The following is a 12,104-nucleotide window of genomic DNA, read 5'->3' on the forward strand; positions in this document are numbered from 1 at the left end:
TTATTCAATATAGTATTAGAAATTATAGCCAGAGCAATTAGGTAGAAAAAGAAATAAAATTCATCCAAATTGGAAAGGAAAAAGTAAAACTGTCACTGTTGCAGGTGACGTAATTTTATGTGTAGAAAACCCTAAAGACTCCACCAAAATACTATGAGAAATAACAAAACAAATACGGTAAAGTTGCAGGGTACAAAATCAACATACAAAAATTTATTGCGGGCTTCCCTGGTGGTGCAGTGGTTGAGAGTCCACCTGCCGATGCAGGGGACACGGGTTCATGCCCCGGTCTGGGAAGATCCCACATGCCGCGGAGCAGCTGGGCCCATGAGCCATGGCCGCTGAACCTGTGCGTCTGGAGCCTGTGCTCCGCAACAGGAGAGGCCACAACAGTGAGAGGCCCACGTACCGCAAAAAAAAAAAAAATCTGTTGCATTTCTATATGCTAAAAATGAGCTAGCAGAAAGAGAAATTAAGAAAACAATCCTATTTACAATCACAACAAAAAGAACAAAAAATACCTAGGAATAAATTTAACCAAGGAGGTGAAAGACCTGTACACTGAAAACTATAAGATATTGTTGAAGGACATTAAAGACGCAAATAAATGGAAAGATATTCCATGCTTATGGATTGGGATAATTAACATTGTTGAAATGTCCATATTACCTAAAACAATCTACACATTCAATGCCATCCCTATCAAAATCCCAAAGACATTTTTCCACAGAAATAGAACAAAAAATCCTAAAATTTATATGGAACCACAAAAGACCATAACTAGCCAAAGCAATCCTGAGAAAAAAGAACAAAGCTGGAGGCACCACAGTCCCTGATTTCAAACTACATTGCAAAGCTATAGTAATCAAAAGAGCATGGTATTGGCAGAAAAACAGATGCATAGATCAGTGGAACAGAATTGAGAGCCCAGAAATAAACCCACATATATATGGACAATTAATTTACAACAAAGGAACAAAGAAGAAACAATAGAGAAAGGATAGTCTCTTCAATAAATGGTGTTGGGAATACTGGACAGCCACATACAAAAAAAAAACAGTAGACCACTGTCTCACACCATACACAGAAATCAACTCAAAATGGATTAAGGATTGGAATGTAAGACCTGAAATGCTAAAACATAGGCAGTACACTCTTTGACATCAGTCTGAGAAATATGTTTCTGGTTATGTCTCCTCAGGCAAGGGAAACAAAAGTAAAAATAAACAAATGGGACTACATCAAACTAAAAAGCTTCTGCACAGCAAAGAAAATCATCATCAAAATGAAGAGACAACTTATTGAATAAGAGAAGATATTTGCAAATTATTATATTCAATAAGGTGTTAATATCCAAAATATATAAAGAACTCATACTACTCAACAACAACTACAAAAAAAATTTTAAAATGGGCAGAGGAGCTTCATAGACATTTTCCCAAAAAAGACATACAGATGGCCAATAGGCACATGAAGAGATGTTCAACATCACTAATTGTTAGGGAGATGCAAATCAAAACCACAATGAGATATCATATCACACCTAACATAATGGCTATTATCAAAAAGGCAAGAAATAATAAATATTGGTGAGGATTTGGAGAAAAAGCAACCCTCATACACTGTTGGTGGGAACGTAAGCTGGTGCAGCCACTATGGAAAACAGTATAGAGATGCCTCAAAAAATTAAGAATGGAACTCCCATATGAACCATCTACCCCACTTCCAGGTATTTGACAGAAGAATACAAAAACACTAGTTTGAAAAGATACGCCCTTATGTTCATTGCAGCATTATTTACAATAGCCAAGATACGGAAACAACCTATGGTTGATTTGTTATCTCCACCCTGCATGCCCCCAAAACTGTAATGGTAAGTAGGAAAGTATAGCATCAAATCATTGGTTTTCTCCAGCAATTCAAACCTCCCTGTGTTAAATGTAACACTTACAGTACAGGCAGAGACAACTTATATATAGTCACCTATATTGGAATTCTTGAGGAATACTAAGAATGCCCTACTCCAGAATACTTTCCTCATTAATATTTGATCTTACCAGAATTTATTCCTTTGTGTTCAAGCACTGATATATTTTGCAACACAAATATTTACTTTGCCACCTTATTGTCATTAGTTTCATGTAACCAATTAAGTTTGTTATTTTTTTCACTGTAGCAAAAGAATATGAAAAAGAATAATCATTCAGATATACATGTATATGAAATTCTTATTTTTGAACAGGTGCTGATTATAATAAGAATGGATTCAGATGGTGAAAAACATTTACTCATTAAAATCCTTAACAAAATAGAAGGTAGGGAGTTTTAAATTATGCTTCATTTGATAACAAATGCTTGAATATATAAAAATGTACTGATCTAACCAAGTTTTTAATTAAGATATGATTAACACAGGGCTTCCCTGGTGGCGCAGTGGTTGAGAGTCCGCCTGCCGATGCGGGGGACGCGGGTTCATGCCCCGGTCCGGGAGGACCCTGCATGCTGCGGAGCGGCTGGGCCCGTGGGCCATGGCTGCTGAGCCTGCGCGTCCGGAGCCTGTGCTCCCTGGCGGGAGAGGCCACAGCAGTGAGAGGCCCGCGTATCGCCAAAAAAAAAAAAAAAGATATGATTAACACACCATAAAATTCATACTTTAAAAATATATAATTCAGTGGGATCTAATCAGTTTTTAAATCAATGTGGACTATATTAGTCTGCAATATAAATATACTACAATGTACTTATATGTACATTATCATTACTATTAATTATATTACCAATTGACACCTTTTATTGCCTACTAATCGCTAATATTATGGACTACTTACAACTCTATGAATAGGTTTTATTAAGTCAAATTTTACAATGAAGAAACTAAAATTCATAAAAGTGATGTATCACGCCAAAATCACAGGTAGTAAGTGAGGGAATCAGGATTTGAACCTAAGTTTCTCTTGTTCCAGGGTCATTTTTCAACTCTTCTACCCACTACTGCCCACTCTGCCAACCCTTTCCACCTTGTGCTGTGGAACCCATTGCTAAGATGTAAACTTTTCTCCTTCTTCATCTCCTTGTCTTAAGTGAAACCCAACTTTCCCTAGATGATAATGCTTCCCCTGTATCCCTTTCATATAGAAGCTGATAATTTTCTCTCTCTATGTATAGGGATGAGAAGGCCATTTCTTGCTTTCCATTATCCTTTCCAAAACTTTATTCCTCCATCCTTTGAGGCTATGCCATATTGCCATGTCATTCTCTACTACCCCACAATCATCCATGGACAGTTTTGCACCTGGTTCATGGTACTCTCTTTATTTCTGGTCCTGCCATTATCCTAGGTGTCTTTAATGTGAATGATTCATTCAATACCCTGACCTTTTAGTTTTGTTGGCCTTCACAACAAATATGATATTCACTCCTTCACTTTGCTATCGACCTTGCGATAATACAGAACTGTCCTGCCTCTAAACTTTAAACTCTGATACATTGTTCTCTGTCTACAGCTACCTCTAGCTCTTTCATGATCTTCAGCATTCTAGAGATTTATAAATTGTCAACTCCTTTTTTCTCCTTCCAGAATTGGGGATGGCCATCACTTTAATCAGTCTTGTTCTTCTATTGTATTGATACCTTCCATTTAAACTTCAGCCCTCAATCAATCAAGATTTAATCTCTCTATTCCTACACCTGAGCTGCTGAGCATTACTGGAGAAAATCAGATAGATTGGTACCACTACAAAATCAGGTTCTCTGAACTTATAAGGGATTTTAATAATTCTTAACAATCTTTCTATATGTTCTTAGTTCCCATTCCTATCATACTAATGGCTGTACCATAAACCCGTACCATGCCACTCATCCCCTCATTTTGAGAAGGGAATTATGCCTTCTAACATCCTTTAGCCCAGTAATAATCCTCCTCAGTTTCATCTTCCCCACCATCTACAAACTTACATTTATTTCTTCTATTGTTTTATCTTTCCTCCTTTCTCTACAGAGGAGGTGAATCTCCACCCTTTGAGAACCAATCTATCACTTGTTCTGTGGATCCCATCTCTTCATGCAGTCTCAAACACTTTGTTCCTCCATCAGTTATTTCCCAGCCAGCCTTCTTCTCTAATGACTCTTTCTCTTAATCTTTAAGCCTTCCAGTCTTAAAAATAAAATAAAATAAAATACCACCCTCAACCTGTGTCAGCCTTTATTTATTCTCTTCCCTCTATGAACTGCATCTTTTGTCATCTCCCAAAATATTTCTTTGCTCTAACCCTACCAAACTATTATCTTGCTGTCTATCTCCATGCCTTTACACTTCCTGTTCCTGCTATCATAATGCTCTTCTCTCTTCTTTAGGAAGCTAACTCCTACACATCCTTTAAAAATTAGTTAAAACATTTGGTTAGGAAACCTTGATTTAAATACTTTCCCTCTCTACTCTCAGGGTATTATGTGCATCCTTCTAAGGCACTTCTTACCATCCTGGGCTATAATAACTGATTATCTTGTCTGTTTTCCTCACTAAAATTTCAGCTTCTGGAAGGTAATGACCATGCCCTGATTTGTATCTCCAGCACCCACAAAAATGCCTGGAACATGAAAGGCACCTCATAAAGATTTATTGAATAAATGAATAAGCTAATGAATACCTCCCTATATACCCTACTTAGACTAAGACTAGTGAGAAAGATTCAACTGAAATATATGCAAGTATTGTGACAAATATCTGCTACTCTGTGAAGTTAGTAAACTATTAAAACATATCAATAGTAATGTGAGAATGGAAAGCTCTTTTAAGCAGAGCCTTATACGGTGCTATTTCTTGACGATGTTATCATGTGCTAGAGTCCAGATTTTCAAGCTTGGATCTTATTATTTCATTCAGTTTTCCAGTCCTGGGAAGATAAATTCATATTTACCAAATCACAAGATCCTTACTAGTACCAAAATGCTAGAGCAATACTTAACAATTGAGGAGCTGAAGCTGCCACAGTTGTCTAGACAATCAGGGTAATTGGAAACTTTTTTTTTAAATTGGGGTATAGTTGCAATGTTGTGTTAGTTTCTGCTGTATTGCAAAGTAAATCGGCTATATGTATACATATATCCTCTCTTTTTTGGATTTCCTTCCCATTTAGGTCACCAAAGAGCACTGAGTAGAGTTCCCTGTGCTATACAGCAGGTTCTCATTAGTTATCTATTTTATACATAGTAGTGTATATTGCACTGACCAATGTTAGCATTATAAAACAAAGGGGGATATATGTATATGTATAACTGATTGCTGTACACCTGAAACTAACACAACATTGTAAATCAGCTATACTCCAATAAAAATTCTAAAAAATAAATTTTAAAATATTAATTAGACAAAGGGATTTGGATAACCAGAGGAATATTATTGTGAAAAAGCTGAGGAAATATTCCTGCCCCACAGAAAAGAATACTTAAACCTACTTAAGGAGACACATTTTCCTTTGATGTCACATAAGATATATTGGCAAATTATTGCTGTATATATATCGGTTCTTATGTAGGCTTCATGCCGAACATTCCTATTTCTCTTGGCATTTGGGATTATATCATTACTACTCTTATTGTTTTGTTTCAACAAGGTCTGCTGACACAAAAATATTGACTCTATATACTGAAAAATGTTTTTACTCTGTAACTGGCAATTATCCTCTGTATCTAGAAGCTAGGCCTTTTCTTTCTGTCTAGTGTTAGAAAATAAAGATGTGGTTCCATTGTTCCATGTGTTTGAAAGATCCTAGTAATGTGCTCAGCAAGTAATCTGCTTTGGGATCAAAGCTAGTACAAACCACTTAAGGAGATTAGGTTTTAAATAATATGACCTCATAAATTATAAGAGAAATACTACTAACTCCATTCTTATTATCACCAAAACTACTGTCATATCAAGTAAGCATGAAATTATTAAACATTACTCTGCCATTATTACATCACACCTTTGGGAACTCTACAGTTGACAAAAGTTCACTAATAGAGTATAGAATTTATTTTTACTAGAATTAGCTGCTCTTAAATTAATTATGTGTACCAAAAATAAACTGTATATGTGGGTATAATAAAATTTTTAAGTTTATTATATTTTGTTTAAAATATAACATAAATAAGTAGTTTAAATTATAATTGAGAAGCAGGAGTGAATCTACAAAACAGGTAGTATCCAGGAAGTCTTCTTTTTCTTATACAGCAAGGAGAAAGGAGAAAAAAACTCCTACCGCACTGAAATATAGTCTCTTGCTGCTTTAGTTATGTACTTAAATTTTTGGCTAGAAAAAAGGTAAAATCTACCGTAATTTTTAGCAAAATAAAATGAACTGCACAGAACTGGTGAGTATTTAGTTATTTTAACATTAAGTTTTTGATCCATTTTATTATTTTACATAATAAATTCAGAATTTCCAGGCTTATATACACACAACATACATACACACCAGAAACAGTGCCCATGGCTCAAACTTTCTGATTCCCTAGACTTAGAAAAATAATCCTTGTTCACAGATCTTTAATTCATTTTTATGGTAGTGAAATATATGACACACCTAAAAATATATATGAACAAAATATTGAAAAAATCTTTTTGTATTACTCCAACAGGTTTGACACTGACTGTCTTACATTCGAACAAAAAAGATTTTCTGGAATCCAAAGGTGTTTTAAATGGGTAAAAACATATTTGTTCATCTGTGGGGAGGAGACATACCAGTTCCACAGGAAAAGTGCAGTTTCTCCTAGAACTTAACTTTTTAAACAGTTTTTTTTAACCAGTTTTTAAAAATGTATTTATCTACTTATTTAGCTGCGTCAGGTTTTAGTTGCAGCACATGGGATCTTCGTTGCAACATGCGGGTCTTTTCGTTGAGGTGCGTGGACGTCTCTAGTTTCAGTATGTGAGCACCAGAGCGCACAAGCTCAGTAGTTGCGGTGCACGGCCTTAATTGCCCTGCGGCATGTGGGATCCTAGTTCCCCGACCAGGGATTGAACCGACGTCCCCTGCATTGGAAGGCAGATTCTTAACCACTGGACCACCAGGGAAGTCCCAAAAAAGGTTTAATAAAACCTGAAATTAATCAATGTCTCCACCCTCTTCCTGAAAAATGCTTTAACTAAGTTTATTGCCTTGTGTATCATTTATTATTGTCGTCCAGAATTTTAGTTCAATCTTTCTTTAATATCTCCAAATTATCATTGTTATTGTTAGTGTCAGTACAAGTAGCACCTATTTAGACTTACACTTGTTTCTTTCTAACCAGTGTTTTTGCTCAGCATTGTTTCTTATATTTTCTTCATTCCTTTTGAGTTTCCTTCTTCTTGTAGTACATCACTTAGAAATTCTTTCAGTGAGAGCCTGCTAATAATAAAGTTTGTGTTAACTTGTCTAAAAATGTTTTCATTTTGCCTTATTTTATGTAGAAATTATTTCTAGATAGAAAGCAGCAGTAGAGAACTTTAATTATAGTAAATTCTATGTTATATGAAATTCAAAGATGGGAAAGATAAACTTACGATATTTACGTACCCACCTTTTTTTTGTTAAATCACTTATGAAGCCCATTGAGGAAAAAAAAAGCCATTTCAAAGTCGTCAGGTAGGGACTTCCCTGGTGGTACAGTGGTTAAGAATCGCCTGCCAATGCAGGGGGCACGGGTTCAAGCCCTGGTCTGGGAAGATCCCACATGCCGCGGAGCAACTAAGCCTGTGCCCCACAACTACTGAGCCTACGCTCTAGAGCCCGCGAGCCACAACTACTGAGCCCATGTGCCACACCTACTGAAGCCTGTGCACCTAGAGCCCATGCACCGCAACAAGAGGAGCCACCACAATGAGAAGCCCACGCACTGCAACGAAGAGTAGCCTCCACTCACCACAGCTGGAGAAAGCCCACACGCAGCGATGAAGACCCAATACAGCCAAAAAATAAAAATAAAAAATAAATAAAAAATAAAGTAATCAGGTAATATTCTACTATATAGATTCTCAAAGATTAAAATCTCACATTTATAAGAAAATGAGGTTGATTTCTCATGGTGATTTGTGTATTACTGATAAGACTCAGGTAATAAAATAGGGTCCCTTGCATATGAGGATGTGAAATAGTCCACAGTTTTTTTATATCCTGGTTTGTTTCTTTTTAAAGTATGACCATCAAAAAGAAGGATAAAAAGAGATTAGCACAATTGGAAAACAAGTCAACAGAAAATACGCCAGTGTCCTTCCAAGATAAGTAGGCATAGATTAGAGAAGAATAAAATAGCCAAAACAGTCATCTTTTAGCATTCCAAGTGTATAATGACACAAGACTAATTCTATTTTCTTGGCTTTCTTTTGTCTTCAGTACAAGTTTCTGTGCAGTTGTACACAATCAATATATTGGAGCAGATTTCCCCTGGAGTAATTTCTCATTTGTGGTGGAATACAATTTTGTAGAAAACTCTTGTTGGGCTGAACATTGTGAAAAATTGAATATTCCTTACTTGGCCTTTAAAGTGATTCTTCCAGACACAGTTTTAAAGAGTAAGGATATAAACTAAAATTCCTTTTTTGTTCCATTAGTGTGAAAATTTTCTGCTTTCTATTTCTGATCTATGGAAAGAGAATAAACTATAGCATTAGAAGACTTGAGTTCAAGCTCTAACCTCACCTCCAACTGTGTGACCTTGAGCAAGGCCTTTAACTATCTCTTGCCTCATATTCCTCTTTTGTAAAATAGCCTTTACTGATTCTATTTGTCTTCATCCCTTTAGCTTCTAAATTTTACTTATAATAGCACAATTAAATTATATCTAATCTTAACTGACTTTTATGCGGCAATATTTTTATTGAATTTTAGGGAAAAATATGTCATAGTATGTTGACTAACACAGAGAACTTTTAATACACAACAAAAAATTATGCACAAATGCTTGGCAGAGTCTAAACCACTTTGCACAGCATTTGGTTTCTTTGTATTTCTCAGTAACGCTTCACATGACTAAGGTTGTGAATTCTCAGATCGATTAAATTAAAAGGCCTGTATATTTTTAGTCCCAGTGCATCTCTCATTCAAAACTTGCCATAAGTCACTTTCCATCCACCTCAAGTATGAGTAGGAAGTTTGAATTCTGAGACATTCCAACTCAATTCTAAAAATACAGTAACCATAATTATTACTTTAGAATCTTTGATACAGAGATTTAAGCATTAACTTCATTAAATAATTAAAACATGGGTTCAAGAAAGGATAAAAGGTAAACATTCATCTTTAAACTGAATTTATTCAACCAATTCCTTATTTGGGTCATTTATAATGCTTCAATTTTCTACTATTATACCACAAGATTTATAGTAGTTTATATATCTTATATATCTTTATGTACTTGTTCTAAGAAGTAAAAATTCCAGGGTAAAATGAATTGCTCGTTCAAAGGTATACACACATTTATATATTGCCAATAGCTTCAGAAATTCTATCCCAATTTATATTTATGTGGAAAGTGTGAGAGAATCCTTTCCCTCATATTTTTACTATGAGTAGGTATTATTAATCTTTTAAATTTTTGAAAGGATTAGAGGCAAATAATATTTTATAGTTGTGTTAATTTGCATTTCTTTGATTATCCATACCATTTCATAAGTGAATTGATCTTGTATAGCCATTCTTTTATAAATTGCCTGTTTATGTCCTTTGTCCACTTATTTGTTGAGGTATATGATCTTTTTCCTATTCATCTGTAGCATTCCCTATGGATTATCGTGCATAATTTTAAATTTTGATGTAAATCAGTATATATATTTACACAGGAAATGTCCAATATGTACTAATTGAATAAAGCAGATATTAACATTCAGGTAGAGTATGATCCTGTTTTTTCTTTTTCTTATTTTTTCAAGTGAATGTACATGTGTAAGTATAGACAAGCAAACATATAGAAAAAGTGTGGAAGTATGTGTTAAACTCTGTTTTCAGTATATAGTAGTTTTAATAAATTCTATTAACTATTATTTCTAGGAGTAGAATAACATGATTTTTATTTTATTCTTCAGACCTTTCTTTATTCTGAATTCATATTTTTACAATGAATATGTTTTATTTTTATACTACTCCTTGAGCTTACACGTGTTATTCTCATGTTTAGTAAAAAGAGAAAGAACCGAGGGATGAGAAAAAAGAGAAATATTTATAAATTTTTTCATATTTAGGAAGCACCTTGCTGGATAGTTTTGGTGGTTTTCTTTTGGAAATTCAGATTCCATATGTGTTTTTTGCATCTGAAGGACTTCTTAATACTCCAGAAATACTTCAGTTGTTAGAAACCAAGTAAGTTATTGACTTCATAACTTAGGAAAGATATATATACCCTAATTGGCTAAATATTATGCTATATATGTGGCACTATTTCTTTCTGATTCAAGCCTGGAATTATATCACATAGGAATAGTTTTCCAGAGTTTATGTCAACTTATACTTCTCTCCCTGTAGTACACCATCATAATTATTGAATATTGTCTTTTTTTGGTTATATATCAATTTTGTGGAGAAAAAATAGTTAATTATTATTTCAATTCATTTTTAATTGCATTTCTTTTGTTACCAGAAAATATGAGGATTTTATGTGGGGGGGTTTTCTGTGAATTACATGGTCATGTTTTTGGGTCATTGATATTATTGAGAATGAGTATTCTTATTTAGAGGACTTTAAATACTGACTAGGAAGCAAGATTATGAAGTTCTCAATGAATTCTTAAGTTTTTAGACCTTTACTTCTAACATCATACCAACACAGAGCATTTTTAAATGATCTAAAACACTATCATAGCATACAAGTTGTCACAGGAAGGCTAGACATTGGGCTATATATCAAGGAAGGATAATTATGCTGTGACCTTTGTTAAAATGCAGATCTATTTTCCATACTTTTGTATGTGAGGCATTCACAGAAAACTGTGAGCTTATAAAAGATAGTTTAAATCTAGGCAACTTTTCAGGAGAAAAAAAATTCTGATAAATGCAGAATGTTTTAGTCTCATAACACAATGTTTTAATTTCATGAATTATTACTTACGGAGCCAGAATAAATTGGTCAAGACATTTATAATAGGGGAATTCCCTGGCAGTCCAATGGTTAGGACTCCACACTTTCACTGCCGGACCCCAGGTTCAGTCCCTGGTAGGGGAACTAAAATCCCACAAGCCACGTGGGTGCGGGCAAAAAAAAAAAACCCAAACAAACAAACAAACAAAAGACATTTATAATAGTATCATGTACAGTAATATTTAGCAAAATACCTAAGGCAACACATATCTCAACTAATTTGTCATAAACGGAATAATTCATAATTTCATTCCTCAAATTTCTTAAGTAGAATAGATTGAGGTATGAAACTTGAACAGTAGTTCAAATAATTTAATATGCAGGAGGACAATACAGTTTTTCTTAAAGAATTTTTCTTAGCCATCTGTCCCCCCAAAATATGATATTTTACAGATATAATATCACATTGGTGGAGAGATGCTGCAGTGAGTCATTGAAACTCTTTGGAGGTACAGAGCATTATGTAGTGGTGACAATTGATGAGGACACCACCATAATTTTGCAGGTAAAACTATACAATAAAAAATATAAATCAAATATATTAAAATACATGTGTAACCATGTAATCTATTAGCTTTAGAGAGCTTAACTATAACCTACTCATGATTTCTTCCAAAACTTTGCAAATGGGCCATAAGTGCTAAAATCATCACTGTGGAAAATGGCTATTACCAAGCTTTTTCAATGCCTTGTAATTTTTAACATACTTTAAGAAGATAAAGCAAATATAGTATCTTTAATATTATGTATTGACCTTTTTTAAAATACATTTGTAGAATAAGTATAGTGTTGCAAACTTTAAAAATCAAATTCTAGCCACTGTGTTTCTTAAAAGGAGGTAAAATATTAATCTGTAATTGGTAATATGGGGTTTCCTCTAAAGTAAGTGGGGATTGCCTATAAATTAGTCAGTTTTTAAAAAGAGAGAGAAAATCTCTTCAAAAATCCATATATTTTAGAATTTAAGATGTATGAATCTCCCTGATATGTTTGCTTGATTGGAGTAC

At 34.3% G+C, this 12,104-nt stretch overlaps 1 protein-coding gene across 2 annotated transcripts in view; it reads left to right on the plus strand.

Moving 5' to 3' along the window:
* Positions 1-12,104, plus strand: part of SHOC1 (shortage in chiasmata 1) — an 85,135-nt gene that overhangs the window by 58,552 nt on the left and 14,479 nt on the right. For both annotated transcript variants that reach the window (XM_007449771.1, XM_007449772.1), the window contains 5 exons: positions 2,243-2,315; positions 6,622-6,688; positions 8,361-8,539; positions 10,205-10,322; positions 11,491-11,602. In XM_007449771.1, coding sequence (XP_007449833.1) covers positions 2,243-2,315; positions 6,622-6,688; positions 8,361-8,539; positions 10,205-10,322; positions 11,491-11,602 — 549 coding nt within the window. The remainder of the gene's footprint in view (positions 1-2,242; positions 2,316-6,621; positions 6,689-8,360; positions 8,540-10,204; positions 10,323-11,490; positions 11,603-12,104) is intronic.

The sequence above is a fragment of the Lipotes vexillifer genome, unplaced genomic scaffold (genome assembly GCF_000442215.2).
Source record: "Lipotes vexillifer unplaced genomic scaffold, Lipotes_vexillifer_v1.1 scaffold230, whole genome shotgun sequence".
NCBI lineage: Eukaryota > Metazoa > Chordata > Mammalia > Artiodactyla > Lipotidae > Lipotes > Lipotes vexillifer.